The following is a 20,405-nucleotide window of genomic DNA, read 5'->3' on the forward strand; positions in this document are numbered from 1 at the left end:
CGGCGGCGGCGGCGGCCGACTGCGATACGTACGCGGGCGCCGGCGGCGGCGGTGGCGGCGGAGTCATGGACCCCAGTGTGCTTTCAGCGATGGACCGGGACGCGCTCAAGAAACAGATCGAGAACATGCGGTACCAGTCCACAATGGACCGATGGCCGCTGTCCAGGAGCATACAGGCGTGAGTACCACCCGGCCACGTTTTACGCGTTGCTAACGATCGTACCGGAAGCGCCATCATTGTTGCGTTACACTTAGACACGTATTAATAGTTTTCCGTTAGGTTAGCTTTAAAAAAAATATATATTAAAAAAATTTGTCATGATAAACGTCTGAAACGCGGTCGAAAGCCGGCCTCTGCCCGCGCCGTCCCTCCGTTTCTCGTCCCTTCGGAACGACCCTTTGCCGCGCACGCACACCGCCCGTTCGCACGTTCACCCGTACCTCAACGCCGCCGCGTGCGACGAACCGATATGTTCGCGCGGTCCCCTCGGCGGATTGGTCGCCGCCGCAGCGTACGGCCGACCGGCGGCATTTACGTTGGTCCCCGCGCGCCCGACCGCTTTCCGTCATCGGCTGTGCGACCACAACAATAACGGACACGAATACCACATAATAACGAATTCGGCCCACGTACTCGGAGTTATTTCTCGTTTAATAACGTTCACGAAACGTATCGCGATAGTATTGTTCGTCTTACGGGCGGCGGAGGAGAAGGTCCCGACCCCTGTAACACGAGCCCGACGGGAATAATTAAAATACCGCGCGCGTACGTTTATCGACCCCGCCATGAGTGCACTCAATCGCGGTAACGGACCGGCCGTGCACCGCGCCGGGACGCGCGCTGTTCCAGTGCAGTGCGTCACGTCGCGCGTAATAACCATATCCTGATATCCTGAACAACGTTACGTGCACGCGGGGCCCGTATTCCACTGTAATGGTAATGATATTAATTTTTCTACTCCAGCACGCCAGCACCCACTTGTTCCGTCCCGCGACCGATAATGCGACCACGTTGACGCGTCATCGGACGCATGTCGTCCCCGTGATTCGACGTCCATCCGCGGCCCGGGGTGAACTCCGCCGCGTACGCGGGCCCCGGCCGGTCAAGCTTTTCCGACCTACGGCCGCCGATACTGCTGCTGCTGGTCTTGAAAATATCGCGTCGATCTTTCGACTTACCGTACGGAACTGAAATCTTATTAAGCCGAAACGTAATTCTTTAGGCTAGTTGCTCTCGACCAAGGGCGTATTTAAGGGGGCAAGGTGATATGGGTGTTAGAACACCCCTTATCGGCCGTATTTTATGGTATTTCACCAAGTTGCAAACTTACAGTACAATTTGAAAAACGTACGTATGTGTAAAAATCTACAAGTTGTATACAGTTTGTAGATTTTACTTGTACTGTCTAAATATAATCGTTTTCATTAATATATCAATTGATATAAATACATGGTATTGATAAATTAAATACGAGGGAGAGGGCAGAGCCCCCCCACTTATCATAAGTCTATTAAATTTTAAAACACCTCCGTTAAACGAATCCTGGATACGCCACTGCTCTTGATCACTAAAACAGTAGTATGCGCGTTGTACAACAACCGAACGGTGAGAAAACAATTACGGTCCATCTTCAATTTCGATACCGATCTGTGCGAATGAGGCCCGCCGTAAAAAAAAGTTTGGAGACCACTTGGGCCTCAGTAGAACGGCGTTGTTCTTCGCGATCCCGTCGCGAAAATTTGTGACGGGTGCGTTCAGAACAAACACTATCGAAACCCCGAGCTATTTTTCGATCCATTTCTTACTATCAGATACGATGCGATTCCGCTCGCACACATTAACAGCTATTACTGGAAAATTCGATATGACTTCGTCGTCGATGAACGGATAAGTCTGTATACTTAGACGATACGGTAAAAAACGGTCGCGTCTTGAAAAGAAAAAAAAAAAGATTAGAATGTAAAATAATAAAAGTTTAAACGTACAAAATATACTCGACGATAATATTTAATAACCGTCTATTTAAATAAGAGATAGCATAAGTCAGCACATTACGGTAAATCATATTATGTTATAAATATTATCTGCTAGAGTTTTTATAAACCTTATTCTATTTTGGTTGTTTTCGTTTCTCTACATTTAAAAATGAAAATCATCTGAATTAACTTTACATTTATCTAGCAACAAATGTCTTCCTTGGTACACTCTTGACTTTGATTATTAAATACAATATTACATTTTCGTTTAAAGTTGCGGACAGATAGCAAAAGTTTGATAATTTGCCGACGGTCAATGAAAAATCTATCATTATTAATTATTAATATGGTGTACACAATTGCGATCAATGATTATAAATATTTCAAAACAATAATATTCAATATAACTATAGGAATACGCATATATTAATTACCTAGTCACTTTAACAATATATTTATCGGAAGACAAATATTACAAATCTTAACTGTACCGATTTTTTTTATCATACTCTTATGTTTAGTGTTGTGCACTTTTTAATATTTTTTCCAGTCGTAGTAAATAAACGGATATTACATTTAAACCAAGTAAATAATTGACAACCATCAACCATAATTTAGAAAACTGATTTCTCTCTTTATTTTTGTTATTGCTCTACAACCTTCGTTTTTTACAGCCATAGTTCTTGTTTCTAAAATAAATATAAATCATTTTATAATTTTATTTAAAAAGTTTATTTTAAACTAATTAATTTTTAAACTGAAAAACATATAAGGATTTCTTTCACATGTTCAATAGCGTCGCTAATGGAAAATTTAAAAAGCAACCTTCTCTCGGGTTTTTTTTTTTTTTTTTTTGATCAAATCTTATTTATAGGATTTATTTAAGCGAGTTTACGGGCAAAAGAGAAAAAGAGGGAGAAGTAGAGGAAGAAATAAAGAGAGAGAATAGTGGAGTTAGTAATTGGTGGGTGTTAAGGATGAAAAGCCATTGATGACAAACGACTGTTCACAGATTTCACATTTATTTTTTAACTACAATACGTATCAACAAATATTAAATTTCTTGAGGTCGTACAAATATTTTGGTTTAAAGCTTTTATTTGATTTTTAATGAAATTCCTTATATCCTTTTAACGATGAACACTTTGAATGGTTATATATGTATATATATATCATTACATTTTAAAGACTTTTTCTCCAATCATTCATATATATATATATTTTCAGTTCTATGTATCCACAAAGATATCTTACCGAGATTTATTCTGCAATATTTTATTTATTAAGTATTCGCTTTTATTTTTAAAAATAAATAGTTTTGTATCATAATAGTTTGACTGTTAAAATTAAATACAAGTCAAAAGAAACATATTTTAACTACTTATAATTAATTTGTGGAATATAACTAAAAATTAATAATTTTGATCGATACCAAACAATTACGTTGATAACTTATGTTTTAAATATTATACTACAATGAAAATTCAAAAAAAACAGAATGATGTTATAATGTATTGTTACAATAATTGGTTTCTTAAATGATAACTAAATTATATAAGCTATATGAACATAATCCATCGAGGTTTCTTTATTTTAATATTATTTAATGATCAGATATAAATAGCTAAGCATTTAGAAACTAACTAAGTAGTAGTTTATTAGTATATTGAAGTCATTTTTTAAATTAAAAATAAAATTAATTTTTGATAATCTTGATTAATTTTATTTTTAAATTTAAATTTGCATAATATTATATGTCATGATATTAAAAATACGTTATAAATATCCGTCATTTGATAGGTTTTAAAGTTTTAAAAAATATGACAATGATTATTGTCAACGATTTAAAGTTTTAAAAATATAACAAAATATTTTGGTGAAAAGCTATTAGTTTATAATATTCATGTAAATCAAAGAGTACGTTTTAAAATACATTCTTATTGGATCCATTACCGTAAACATATTATAATCATGTACCTATATTCAAAAGTTTGAAATTAAAAAATAATCTTTTCCTAACTTTTTTTTTTGAAATGGTAGTATTAGAGGTATACGCTTGATTCATGAAGTATTTTTAGTTTTTTCTTATATGATTATAGAAACTCCATTATTCAAACATAAAAAACCAAGCTTACTTAATGGATTACTCTATGCAAGTACGTAAATGTATATTTATACAATATACATGATTTGTTTAGTCAAAAGAAAAATATTTATCAATCTATCTTCTCTAATGTTAAATTTGAAAGACTACACAAAACCATATTTTTTGGGTTACCTTTTATAAAGTAGTACATGTGGATTCGTTCCAGCTAGCTTCTATAGAACTATAGTGGTAAGGGTCCCATATCTTAATAGTTAGTTCACAGTTTGCGAGCATGTTTTGCGAATTTTAAGTATGCCCTATATAATTATAAAGTAACCAATCATTGTACTTTACTTGATGACGTATGTTATTTTATTAATTTAACGGTACCTACTATAAATAACTACATTATATACATATATATATATTATATACGAGTATATACAAGTATAAGTGTGTTCAATAAATGAAATAAAAATATACAAGATTTTATTTTGGATTTTAGCTAATCAACTATCCAAGGAACTTATTTATTTTTAAAAATGATCAATAATTATTAATTTATGTTTCTTAATTTAATATTTATGTAACTATTATATTATACATTATACATAAAATGTGTTATGATTATGAAAATGATTCACAATACTAACAATTAAATTCTCATCGATCCATTATAAAAAAAAAGTATAACTAAACTCAGAATCATTATATTCAAGATTTTACGTTGCAAACCTCAATGTATGTTTATACAATTGAAGTTTAAACATATGTTAACAATTGGTACACCATATGTTAGTCATAATATGTAATATGTGGTGAATTTCACTGATATTATAAGTTACAGATTTTGGTTTTTCTTAACTGTAATTAAAAATGCATTATTTAATATTTTTTTAAATTTATGGTTAAGGAAACCATAGTAATATAAGTACTAAGTTATTTATAGCATGGTACTCATGCCAAGCCTAATTCTTTTTTGAGAAACACGTGTTGTTTTTACTACTAAAATATTAATAAAATATTAAACATAGGGACAACTTTTTGAGTACAATTTTTTTCGTTTTTCTACAGTAAGTATATAAAAATTATAGTTACAAAAAAACATTTAGTAATACTGTGATAGGCTAAAATCGATACATCGATTTATTATTTTAAAATACTTTGAATTGCCGTTTAATTACAGTATCCAGCAAATAAGATCCTAATCACCACGTGTAATCATTAGTAATTTATTCGACTAAAATAACTAAACATAGAAATATTAAATATTTCTCTACACATAAAATTTGTTTTTCACTTTTTATATGTAAATAATGCAATTTCTAATAATATCATATTTTTATCCGACCAAGAAAAATGTAATAAAATCTCTATATCGTTTCACAGTATTCAAATAAGCTTACGTTCAAGTAATCTAATAAAATACGTTAACTGCAGTAGGGATTCTTTTTTAGTAAGCAAGCATACTACAGGTATATATAATAAACATATGGTATTGTAATGAAACCGTGTACATAATATAATTATCCAAACTTAATTAAATAAGGTACTAGGCACAACAATAGGGTTCCGAGTATTATTACTATAGATTTATCGTAAATAACGAGGAACAGGATAAACGCATCGTCTACCCTGTATAACCATATATACATATTAGTGTTTATATATAAATATATATATATATATATTATGTATAATACGAGTATATACTGTATACACAATACTAAGTAGCCTAAGTGCTGACGCGAGAAAGTGAATACAATGTAATGCACAAAGAAACGGGAGCTCAGAGACTGTATGGCGTAGTATGATTTCCATAATTTCCCGTCTAAATTTTGTAAAATAATAACAATATGTAAAATACGGAGCTCATCGATTTCTACTGATGGATGAGGTTCGATGTGAATGGCAGGCGGGCGTCATATTCGTATTATAATAACATTTACGACTCCGTGTGCACGTACAAAGACACAATAATGTTTCCTCCGATAGTATCTATTGCCAGCTTAAAAATGTATGCGCATTGATGTTTTTAAGTGTTATCAGTACATGCGTATTTACCTATTGTGAATATCACGTAAATGATGATCGTCGTTTTCATATCGGTATACACCAGGCACGTAGCCAGGGGGGGGGGGGTGTTACTGGTGTAGTTACATACTACCCCTCCATTTAACCGTTTTATACTTAAGTCTTATAAAGATAAAAATTCATCATAAACCGTGATGAAAACATATTTATCATAACCAAATATGTACAAAACAATAATGTAAAGCCGGCTTCTCGTTACACCGTTTTGTCTAATGAACCAAAGCCGTGGTTTTGTGTCGTATCCTAAACAATGTAAAATAGGTACGTATGACAAAGATGTACGTTTGAAATGTTAATAAAATATATTTAAATACTTTCACACGGAATAACACATTACACATGAATATCTATTCATGTGTAATGTACTGATGTATTGGTATGCTTTTACGGTGAAGTATACGTAATTATTTTATTGTGTATAATTTTGAATTATCACCGCCCCCCCCTTTTGAAATACCTAACTACGCGCCTGGCGTACACATAACATACGAATAACGAGTATGATAAGATGTTCGCCACAGTATGATATTATTATGTAGGTAATGATGTACATGGTATCATTAAATTACGGTGTTATCGTTGCTCGCATATGTGTGTATAAAAGAACACATCGTTATAGATCCAGTAAGTTCTTTGCTTTGCTCAGAATCTAAAATGTATCGTGTTGGTATGAAAGGGGGCGTAGGCCCCTACTGGTTATTTTAAGTTAACAGTTTTGAAAAGAGTGCTTGTAACCCTTCTTCAGAATTTCAACTCAAGTTGTGCCTGTGTGTATAGGTTGTATTTTATAGTGTTCGCTGTGATCTGATAACAATATTAAAACGACTAATATAAACGTACAGCACATAGTACCTGTACTATATAATAATTTTCGTTACGTATCAAAAAACATACTATTCAACGAATTTATGTATAAATAATTGAGAACGTTAAGGTGGTTTTGAGTTTCATCAATTTTATCGATAACGGTTACCTCTTATACTAAACAATGTGCTTTAGTTGAAAATAAACAAAACAGTAATAAAGTTTATAAAACCTCTACATTTCGTGTAATAAACAAATAAAACCAACCAAATGAACACAGGATTATTATTAAGCCTTGAATATTTATTCAAGTGTCAAATGAATTAGTTACCTATTCTAGTTAGTAGTTTGGTTTTTTTCCCCCATGGAAAAATATTAATATATTACATATTTGACCTATCCATTCGGTTCTTTTTAAATTCTATCTGTGAAATAACTCACGTTCTTAAAAAATATTAAACTGCATAAACAAGTAACGAAATAATGAAATTAGCTCCGTTGACCAACATAGCAAGTAAAATATCGATTACTTTAACTAGTTATATTGTTCAACGTTTCTTTTTTCATTTTTGTATATGTTTTTGTATTCGTTGTTCAAACTTCCTCCGTAATCTTTTTAACTTTCTTTATTTGTTTCTCATTAATTCGTATGTGGTTTTAAAAAAGTTACAAAACATATAATCCATTTCTATATGTTTTCAAGATGTTCCGTATTTGATCTGCTTCGCATTTTAATCATTAAAATTTAATATAGATAAGTATATTATAATTATCATATATGATATGTATGTGATACAGTGATATGTTCATCCACGTTATAAGTGCATCACTAACGTGTTACAACTTTGACGTATCTTGCAGTAAGTTGTTCGAATTCAATTTCAATTATTTAATTATTTAACACATGGAATCTATAGTTTCTCTACAGCATGAAAGTTCACTTATTAACAGAAAGTTAATACTGAATTTAAATTACAATCCAACCATGAATGGTTTGAGAACCACAAGTCACATTTCAGTATGTATACCTTTCCCTCTCTCTCTTTCTCTCTCTCTATCTATCTATCTATCTATCTATCTATCTCTCTATCTCTTCCTCTCTCGTATGTATAAATATATATATATATATATACCATCCTACCTGAAATATAATAATAATTATTAGGTATAATTTTTTCAAAAAATTCATAAAATAACAGTCTGACGTAAAAAATCAAAATTAATTTTGGCTAATTTAACATAGGTAATTTTTAAATTTACATAAATATTAACTAGTTTCTACAATTAAATATTTATTCTTTCAAAAATAAACTTATAATTAATTAACAAGCTAAAAAGACTAGAAATATAAAAATATAACAACTTAGTAGCACTTTTTTTTTTTTTAGTTTAAGATAAACGGTACTTTTATATTCTTTTAAATTTTTTGAAAAATTCAAAAATATTTAAAATAATAATATAAATCTATATGGCCGAAACATATGAACTTTCCTGTAAAATGTTAAAATATTTTGCTGTTAAACAATTGTTAATTTATTTGAAAATCTTCACTTTTTTTAAAACAAATTAACTTTATTCGACTTCGATGTATATTACCTAATGCATCTCTCCGAAAGAACTTATTAAAGTTAATCTGTCATAAGAAATTGCAATACTATGTATTTATATACAGTCATAACGATGGAATAGAGAAAGAAAAAAAATGTTTTGACATAAAACGAGTCTAACTTCAAAAATATCCGTGAAATGTATCGAAACAAGTAACATGTTAACGCGCGTTAAACAATCTAACGAGATAAAAATCATATGTTACCATGCTTATACTTATTGAATTTTAGTTGATGTGTTCAATTTTCATTAATTTGTATCTTTTCTTATTCGTAGAATGAGAGAATTTGTCGAAGAAAACGAAAAAACTGATCCACTAATCCATGCACCAGACAAAAAGAATAACCCTTGGGCGGAAAAAGGAAAGTGTGTAATAATGTGAACGATTCATCACACTATTTTCGCCGTCACCGCCGCGTCACTCTGGCGGCTCTGGCTCCGGTCAAACTTACATTTTCTTTACATTTTAACGCAATCATTTATTTTTTATTTAATGAAAAATATAAAAAATAATTGTAACATTTCCAATATCGTGTATTTTTCGTTTTATTTTGAATTATAAAAATACGTTTGTAATAAAAGTTAAAAAAAAAAATTATAACATAAACAACAAGTATTTTAAGGGTAATTGTATAAGCTCAATAAAATATAAAAATAATAGTCTTGGTTTCAAATACGATAATTAAATTAACTATGTAGGTCGATATGTAGTTAGGATGCGTAAGCGTCTTAATGTTATCAATTTTGGTGTGAGTACTTAAACGAAATACATCTTTATCTTGTTTTTTTTTTTTTTAACATTTATAGATTATATGATTTTACCTTTAGTCATACATATATTATTATTCTAGTCACTGTAATTAAGCCCATCTCAGGTACGTATATTTATATTTATATCGTACCTATTATATTATTAATTATAAATATTTATAAATACTATTTACATGTATTATACTTTTAATTAATAAAATAATTTATAGCTAAGCATCAACAATCATCGTAATAACGGCCATTTTTTTTTTTTTTTTTGTGATCCATTGCAATAAATCTATAAGGCCAACACATGGCTATTACAGTTGATATTTTATCCAAAAAATCCTAATCCCTCCCCTATCCGAGCTTAATTATTTATGAAGTTTTGCGTCCTAAAATTTCTATAAGATTTTATACATTTTTTTTTAAAAAAGGTAAGCCTAAACCTAATATTTGTATAAATTGGCGTGTTGAGAAAAAAAAAACAGTAATTATATAATTTACTATACAAATTCGTTTTTTTTTTTTTTTTTTTTATTCTTTTGTAGTAGTATTTTTCTGATAACATTTATGGGCACCAATTACGTTGTAAGTTTAATATTTATTACTATTAACAATATATAATAATTATTTTATTTTTATCGTCACTACAATATTGCCATTCGTAATACGCGTACGCGTGTGTTATATATATTATAAATGTATTGTGTAGATGTATAAACATATGAATACATTATATATTATACATATGTGTATGTACATGTGCGTGCGAATGTACGATACATTATACCTCTGCATATATATTATATAGGCGAATTCTGTATTATTTGGAAATCATAAGACAACGATTCCGTTTTTAATATAATTTTTAGAAATCATTATTTTGATTCTACTATTGTAATGCCAAAAATGTCTGTAAATAAATTTGAAATATAGATGTTTTTGATCGATTACTTTTAGTTTTTTCCGTTTTGTGCGTTCTCAATAGTTTACATTGTTTATCGTGACAGCCAGCCATACGCTTGCGTTATTATTAAACCTGTACCGTTGACAGACAGCGCAATGGGTTTTCAACAGGTACAATAGTGCACAACTACTTAGCACGAAGTGTCCTCCTATACCGTCGTATAATATGTACGTGGTAACCATATTTCGTTTTTTTATTTTTAACTCGCACGTTCTTCTGCAGTTCTGGTATTATAATTAGCGATGGGAATAATCGAATGATTAGTAAACAAAATCAAAAAATTCGAAAAATCGAATAATTAGTAGTCGAAAACAAAATATTCGAATGAATCCATTCGATTGTTCCCATCACTAATACGCCAAGTATCCGTACGTACGTACGTATTACGATAACGACGCAAACACCTGACTGGTGTATTTTTTCCCTCTGCGTTTTGGTTCGAACCCGTTTACTGGGCCGGCTGAGATTTGCGTTCATGGCGTAAGAGTTAGGCTAAAGACTTTATTCGCAGTAAACCTAGAAACTACTTGATGGCGAAATTACTTGAAAAAAGGAAAGATCAGCGGCGACGTGGTTTTAATAAAATATATCGTAGTGACAGGCGACGATTGTGAATATTAATGAAAACGGATCGCGTTCCGACGAGTAATTTGAGCAACGAAGAAAAAAAAACGTAACGATGTTTTATTTTACATGTTCAACCCTTTCCAGAGTTCATTGAACGCCACCTGACTTGGTTATAAGCCATGTTTTCACTGCTACAGTATTATAACGTTAAATGGTAAAATATGATAATGAATACGATCAATACTTCAAATCCTTGTGTGTATATATTTGTGATTTCGCTCACTAAAACTGTAATTCTTTTCTTTTATTTATTTACTAATTTATTTATTTATTTTTTATATAAGAACTGCAGATTACCGAGCAAATATAATGAAAGTACGTCGTTATATTTAAGTGTTTGTCACACAGAATATATTATGTACACAATATAGGTAGTCAAACAAAATTAAGAATATACAGATATGTAAGATATATATTTTTTTGCAATGCCAACACGAACGCAGTAATGAGATAATTCAATACAACGTACATTTAAGTTAGAAACATAACAGTATGTAATTCAATAAATTGTTTAAATGATTTAAAAACAAAAAAAAAAAATTTGAAGTAATGTGATTTCTAAACGTCACGGAAGTTAATGAATCGATCCAAAAATTAATTTATTTTACTCAATATATCAACTATACGAATTTTTTTCTTTGCGTTTTAAGCCTGATAATGTTTAGCCGAAATGGTGCTTTGAGTAGGTAACTAAAAGGTTCCGTCTTAGTATGAAATATTATATAATTTATATAGTATAATTTATTATTTAATTTTCGTCTAACCATCAATCTCTTAAAGTGTCATGTAATATAAAACTATTTAAATACTTACAATAACATAAAAATATTTACTATGCCTGATAATTTTGTTTTTTACGTGGGATGCAATTTTTGATAAACAATGAGATGTGTTTAATAATACGTGAAATTATTAAATAGTTTTAAGTGATCAGAGTTAAAATATCGGAGAAAAATTTTCAGCTTAAAAATAAATGTACAAATTTAAAACAATTACATCAGAACTATAAATATAGTTACTTCGGTCCCAGTTAAAAATTCGGTTAAGTCAGGAAAAAAATAACCCTCAAAAAAGCTTTTAAAAACATCTGCAGTTTACTTAGAGTGTTGTATATTATAAACATTATACGATTTGATACTATTTAATTATTTACAATGCATAAGACTAGCTGAAAAAACTTCAACAAATAAATGTCCTATACAGGATTTAGAGCTTAAACGCACACATAAATTATTAAAATTAGATCGTCCAAACATTCAAAAATCGGTTCTGGAGAATAAATTTTAGTCTAGTCTTACAATACAAATATAGTTTATGATAAATATTGTCTTGGAATTAAATTGTAAGTACTTAAAACAGAATATAACTTTCGAGTGAAAACCGCAATAGTTTGAAGAAAATCAAAATGTTTTGAATTGTTTTCTTACATTCTTTTCGCTAAAAGAACATAAAAAAATAAGAATAAAAATCCGGTATAAACATCGGCTGCATCCGAGTTGGATCTCGAATTTAAAATTACTATACTAGTTGGGTCCCGAATTATTTTAGGTACTACACTAGTTGGGTCCTGAATTATTTTAGGTATTGCACTAGTTTCTGAATATTTTTTGGTAAGTAATACATTATACTAACATTTTCCTTCCCATTTTAACAGACTTAGGACTTTTTATGATCTATTTAGATAACAGGTATAGTTAAAAATATTTTTTATAGTTTTTTTTTTGTTTTTTAGTTTCTTTTCCATTAAAATATAAATTATTCGAATTGTGTTGGTAAAAATATTAAAAATATTAAAATCATTATATAATATAAATAAAAATTAATGGAAAAGAAACTAAAAACTATGAAAAACATGTTAAAAATGTTTGACCAAACTAGTCTAGTACCTATAAAAATTCGAGACCCAACTAGTACACTACCTGCAATTAGTCCTTAGTACTAGGGACCCAACTGATATCCTCCGAAAACATCATGTATCCGTACTCAGTATCCAAATTGATGAGAAACATTGCATGAGACATTACCGGTGCATTTTGTACCTAAAAAAGTTTACGGAGAAAGAAAATATAATATTTATTGTAAAACCAATACATCCCTCTATTCCTTTCGAATTTAAACTATCTTAGATAAAGTGGATAAGTAAAATGTTTTATAGAATATAATACAACAAAATCTAAATGTTATTCAGTCAACTCTTTTATGATGTCATTCGCGACCTTTATCTCACAATGGTGGTATAAATACGTTGCTCTTTCATCATTTACATCGAGTACATAATATAAGAATCTTAATCGATAGGATTAAATTTATAACATTTTACTTTTGTAAGTTTTTTTTTTTCATTTGAAAAATATATTATTCTCAATAAACTCGTAACACTGTCCGAATATAAATCAAATAGTATGATTCAAAACTTCACTTGGACTTTTATTGTTTCAAAAAGCATTGTCCAAACTTAAATTATTAAATTGTATATATATATATATATATTAGGGTAGCTCTTATTTTTAAACTTTCAAATCTTTTATTATTATAAGAAATTATTTCATCATCCCCCTCATTTTGTTTATTATTATAAGAAAGAAATTTGAGTTAAATTTAGTCATGATTACTAACCCCTTTCACATGCCGCTAGGGGGTTAAAAAATTGTAAAAAAATTTAATTCTTATACCTTTTTTTAGTAATGGAAAAAATTAGAGGGGTATAAAATTTAAAATATTTAATTTTCCGAAAGAAATATTCACTGTTCTGATATTCAATACACCTTACTCATCGATTATACTATTGACTATCTTAATCCAAATAGTTAATTAAATATCGTATTAAAATAATAACACTTTTTATGTTTGTTCGACAGCTCTTAGTGGTAATCGGATAAACTGATGCTCGCCCTCGTATTTTATTGAAGATAAATAAACATTAATTTTAAATATTAATACTGATAAGGTTTTCAGAATGAATAATCATGAGCAACGAAAAACGCGAAAAAAACCTACTACAGTTGAAATAACGTTATATTACGTATGGTTGCATTGATTAACTTTAATGTTATAGAGCCAAATGTGTCATATTCTACCAACACAGAAATATAGTGAGATGGGTCTTTAATAATTTTAATCGTCGAATCACTCGCAATCAGTGGTTAAATTATGTAAAGTATAGTTTTCAACAATCTCTTGAACAACAAATCGATAATTGATGGTGTCTAAACCCGTCGAGCAATATTTGACTGAAAGCTTTTCAAAAGCCAGAATCCATTACATACTCGACAGTATTTCCACGGCTCTAATATCATGAAATATGTTTATCACAGTTAGTGTAAATATTTTCTTAATTACTTTTAAAAATATCCTAGCATTTTTTTTTTTTTTTAACATTCTGACACTATTTAGTATGCATGGATGAAGATATAAAATATTTTACGATAGTGTAAAATTCTCTAGTTATTTACAAAAAGAACCAAATCAATCAAATTAATTATAGTATTTGTTATTTTGATTGCAAAACATTGAAACTAAAATTAGCATACATTTATATCGAACATATAAGCATGTATACGTATGATATGAGTGTCGATCATTGATATTTTTGCTGAAAGTTACAATAAAATCAGTTTTATATAACATTGGTGACAAAAAAAAAAAAAAAAAAAACACATTATTATAAAATCAATACATTCTTTACTTAACTTGGAATCTAATAAATAAGAATGTACCTCTCTATAAAATGTATTTCCAACAATTTACACTTTAAATTATTACATTGAAAATACATACCATTAGTTGATTAGTTTGGTTCAAAGCGTGTTAATGTAGGTACAAATATTTACGAAAAAAATGTTAGGTATTTGTACAAGAATTCAACATTAAAATTAAATATGAAGATATGTTCAACAATATGATGTAAAACAGGGTATCTACAATAATACAATAATTACCACACGATTACAGTAATAAGACGGAATTAATAAAAATAAAAGTAAATATGCATACTAACTTTGGGCAATTAAAATTTTTTCTGTAGAAATGCTTTTTGTCATTATTTTTATTGAAAAATAGTTCAGCTAAAAATGTCTTGCCATTTGAGTTCTTTTTAACATTTTAATAGTCATTCATTAATCACAGAGAAAATGTATGTGACATTCAAACAAAAACGAGGAATAATAACATACATGCACATGTGAAACACATAAGCTCAGTAAACAATACAATTCTGAACTCACATTAAATTTCAATTTGCTATTCGGCATTCCAGTAGTTCAGAACAACATTTTATTTACCAACAACAAAAGCTTTGATGAATAAAATAAATAAAACCCTCTATATATTTTTGTGATGCTTCTTTTCGTAATAAAATTCAATTTGTATGTTCATTTGCGAAACAGACATTTGCAGAATATTAAGGAAATAATATAAAGTAGAATTTTCAAAACACATTGACTAAATTGTTTGATTAAATATACTGATTAATACTGTTTTATTATAAAAAAATTTATCAATTTTAATCAAATCGCACTGTGAGTACCTATAAGGATACCTATTAAGGGTATTATTACATTGCTAAGATTTTATGACCTATATTTACAACACGTCATATCTATACATACAATTTATTTTATCACATATCAGTTCGTTTCAAACAGCACTAATAGCAGCTCTACATAATACGTAGGTATACATGTAAAATATATTATATTATATTTAATATGTGCACCTCTAATCTTCAGAATACATAAAAGTGCACGTTACTTGAAATAATTTCATTAACAGTGTAATGTTTAAAAACAACCAACAACTCGTTGATAAAAATATTAGATAATTGGCTATTCAATCAAACTTTAGTCGATTAACTTTGAAATTTAAAGTTTAAATCCTAAATATATGCTATTTATATATATATATATATATATATATATATTAAAAAACATTTAAATAATGTCCTATTTAATAATGCAAAATATAAAAAAATTCTTGATAATATTAATAGACGTGATTCTCAGTAATATTGATTTTTGTAACGAAACGAAACGAAAATAATCTATATAAATAAGCTGACGTTTTTTTTTTTCTTACCACCTTTAACGACCTGATGTTACTTACGTTTACTCTAGAATAGTAGAGCCACTTTTACTGCCGAAACATATAATGTATTGAATATTGATACGGTGGATATACTATAGATACCTATACTATTATATGTACTTAGAGTTTAGTAAATAACCATAATATACTGGCATTGAGTGTAATGTATACGATTATAATGACTATTACTTTGTAATAACAAGGTAAACCGAAAGATATTTTTAATTTAATTAAAAACGGTTATCGCAAGCACGGATCACGAATAAATGTATTAATGCGGATGGGCATATGTATAAATATATACATAAACACTACAATATACTGCACACATACTTAAAGAAAACCACACATCGTTCAACCAAGAAAAGTTACTTTATAAATTTAGGTAAGTGGTAAAATCTTAGACGAACCTAATTCAACCAGGTTTATGGTCAAACGCACGTCTAACTTTAAATTTAAATTACAATGGCATGTAACATGTGCATGACTGTATAATATGATGATCAAACGCTATGACGTGTACATTATTTTAAATAGAAAAATAGCATAGTACAATGCATCATGTATGTACACATAGACATATGTGACACATATATAGACACATATGACGATAAATAAATTGCAAAACATACTTATACAATATCATCTCGGGTTTTAAATTTCATGGAGATATAATGAGAGACCTAATTTTTCATCGAACATTCGAGTCTAATGTATAATTATAACTGGTGTAGGTGGGCGAGTACTTTTATTATTATTATTATTATTATTATTATTAACATTTTATTTTAGGTGTCGCGTTATAATATCGTTAACATTACAATATAACATTACGTCGCATTATCATTGAAGTACCTTTATTATCTGTTCACTATTTTAGAATGAATATTAATTATATACACACACACACACACACACACAATGTATATAAGCCTTCTTAACAACAATGCTCATACGTCTTTTGATAGTATTTCGAATATTTATTTGAGTAAAACGAATTAACAACTTGTGTATGCGCGTGCATATATTTATAAATAATACTTCAATAGACGTATATCTATTGAAGTATTGACGTACTTGTCCCTAGGTAAGCGAACAATAATTTTATTTTATATATATCACACTCAAATGTTTAACCCTGCAGATGTGGTGTGAAACGCATTATGCAACGCGATGTTTGATATAGTAATACGACACACTATGATTTCAAGCAGAGCCGTACCGAGCCAATTTTTATCCTGAGGCAGAACTGAAGCAATGCGCCCCCTAGTTTGTTCTAGATTTTAATATGTATAATACGATTTGGAAAAATCTGAAAAATTGTCATTAGGTTTTTAGCAAAACAAGAAATAACATTTCTAAAAAGGAGTTAATTATTTAATCATTTTGCGCCCTCCCCCCCCCCCATAATCAGGCACCCAAGGCAAGTTGCTCGCCTCACCCTAGTTACGGTTCTGTTTTCAAGAATTTTTAACTATTTAATTATTCAAAATATGATTATAACGATTGCTGCGATATCAATTTGTATCGAACATTATTTCGTACACTGGTACGAATACAAAAGTATTATAATACATAAAGTATAAAACTTTTATAAAAAATCCGTACCTTTTTCGTTTTGTCTATGATTAAGGAATTTAAAAATGAAGTAATCGTAACTTCTATTCGATACATCTCGTACGTACAAGGACGTGAAAATAATGATAAAATAAATATGGGTTTGTTAAGCTTTACTTAGTGCACATTTTCCACTCGATGGATCAGATGAGTTCAAGATAAAAGTGCACGTTAGCGCACCACAATATTTTAACATAATATTACGTGCACCTGTTAGACATGATATCATGTTGGCAACTGACATCTACCATATATGATGAAACATTTCATTCGAAAATATTAAACAGTAAAATATTATATGTACAACAAGCATCTATAAACAAGAAAAAACAAGAGAAATAAATAGTACAGTGTTTTGTATACTACGTATATTTACATAATTAATAGTATTGCATTAACAAAACATCGACTTTGTTTTTTTTTTGTTTAATTTAATTCGTTTTAATACTGAATAATGGTACTCATACAATGTGTTTTTACAACGTTTCGTCGAACATTAGTGGTAGGTAGACGACTTAAAAGTTTTTCTGATTTATGGACCACGCATTCTCGTAATATCATTGCACATTATGTTGTATACGAGTATAGTTTTAATATATTATTTAAATAAAAGTTTGAACAAAATGTCGGCTATCGTTGGACATATATGTTTTTTTCGCGTGACACGAGGATAAAACCAACGCGATTTTGACACGTCAAACATTTTTGACCACCACCGTTATTAAAACACACACGCACAACCTAAACGAAATTAGATTAATACGCGTTAAAACTACTCGTGTGCCCGAGGGTTGTTTTCGTAGAGTGACTGTATATATTATTATTATTTAATTTTATGCGTACACGCACCTTTTCTCGTGTAATTGCTGTATACAGTTCTTAGTACGAATTTTTATGAAAAATAGGGACTGGCTGTATACATCATAATGTGACATCGCAGGGGGATCACGATCCGTTAGGGTTTTTTTTCGCTTCGAATACGTAAACATTCAACGTATTATTTGAAGCGGTATGTGATCAGAGGCGTGATTAAAATTTCATCCAATGGAGGATGGGGTACACGATTTTCAAAAACCATGGACGGGTGTGACTAAAATAAAGTCTACAACATGAATGCGATATCTCGATGTTACTTTCTATTTATTTTTGGATCTAACTTGATATCGGATGCTAACTAATTTCACTTCTACCTTGTACCTAGTTTATCTATTGTGTTTATTTTTCATCAAAACACAATCATTAAATGGAAATAAATATAATATAAATATAATATTAGTTCTTATTCGTACAAATCGATTATTTTAAAATTTCACGGAGCGTAAAATATCTATTTCCATTCCATGAAGATATCGATTTCACAAAGTGGCTACGACACATATATTATATATAAGTGTAGTAGAAATAGCTGTATACTTTATACTATATGATGTACTGTCGTAACATGATCCGGGTAGAAGGGAAGCTACAGCAAAGTCGACAAATTTCATTTACACAGGGAAACCTTTCTACGGCGGACACTATGCGTGAAGAAATTAAATCCCTTCCATTTTAGAAAGGTTCTGAACGATTTTTAATGATAAAAGATGGCTGTTCAGAGTGCATAGCTATTTGGACAATCCCGCATTCGTTACGTATCGTAAGTCTATAATTACATATTTGTACATATTATATTTGTGTAATTAATGTGAAGACGCAAATAAGTTGTCTATTTATATTCCTATCGGCCAGAAATCTGTGTCCGGTATACAAGTAATCAAATGTATGGACAAGTAGTATTAGACACGAGTAAAAAATATTTTATTTATTTGAAAAAATATATTTAGCCGTTATTTGTATGATTTATAAATATTGATGATTACCAATCGGTAAATTTTCCGATTCTCGGCGTTCGCGTACAATAATTTCCGTGTGATCTACTGAGAGGTACCCGCGTACAGAGATTAGTTTAGGTAGATACGCTTTTATGGATCTGCCAATCAAAAATTATAGTTATTATAATTGTTCTTTTTATTAATTATTTACCACTATTGTTATGCGAATAATCTGATGACGTTTATACGCTACGTATTTATATTACCATTGCCGTTGGTTTTTTTTTGTATTCTGTAGATTATAATACATACTTGTGTATGTATGCAACAAATAAATTCACAATACACTCGTGCTTTAATGGTAGGGATACATGAGTTGTTCAAAATTTAAAAATTACAAATAATTACCTGCAACTTTTAAGTTTTTTAGAGCGACAGAGGTTATCGGATTATGTACTAAGCCTCCGATCAGATTACCGCATCGCGACGACAATACTTTTTAATGGTGGGTTGTATGTACGCGGCCGCATGTTGTGTAGTCTAACCACAGTTTACAACTAAATAGCCTAGCCCAGAAAAGTCCATCCATCAATTCGTAACCACGATTGAACTTCTTCTAACTTATTTAACTTAAGTACGTTAAATGTAATACACTATGTAATACTTGTAAATGTGTAGCTGACGTTTATTAAGTCAACTAAATCAACATAGACAGGGCAACACGAAAACGAGAAATATAAACGGAGCGTTTGTACTGGATGGCTGGATACGTTTGAACTTGGTACAGATCGAAGCCCTTTTATATCTTGATAGATGACCTTCTTTTGGCGCGCTCCTTGTTCTACTACGCGTCTTTAATTGTTTACAGTCGTTATTTGATACAATCGATTTTAATCGTTTTATTATATCTTACAAAACCTGCCTATTTCTGTTTTTCATGGAATCCGCAAGTACACATTTTTTATAAGATTACGCGCGC

The 20,405-nt window shown here is 29.9% G+C and overlaps 1 protein-coding gene across 1 annotated transcript; it reads left to right on the plus strand.

The window, feature by feature from the left end:
- Positions 1-65: 65 nt before the first annotated feature.
- LOC112693074 (guanine nucleotide-binding protein subunit gamma-e) lies at positions 66-9,098 on the plus strand. The gene is made up of 2 exons (XM_025567973.1): positions 66-178; positions 8,846-9,098. The coding sequence occupies exons 1-2, from the start codon at positions 66-68 to the stop codon at positions 8,949-8,951; spliced, it is 219 nt and encodes a 72-aa protein (XP_025423758.1). The 3' UTR covers positions 8,952-9,098.
- Positions 9,099-20,405: the final 11,307 nt, after the last annotated feature.

Source organism: Sipha flava, unplaced genomic scaffold (genome assembly GCF_003268045.1).
Source record: "Sipha flava isolate LNK unplaced genomic scaffold, YSA_version1 80_pilon_pilon, whole genome shotgun sequence".
NCBI lineage: Eukaryota > Metazoa > Arthropoda > Insecta > Hemiptera > Aphididae > Sipha > Sipha flava.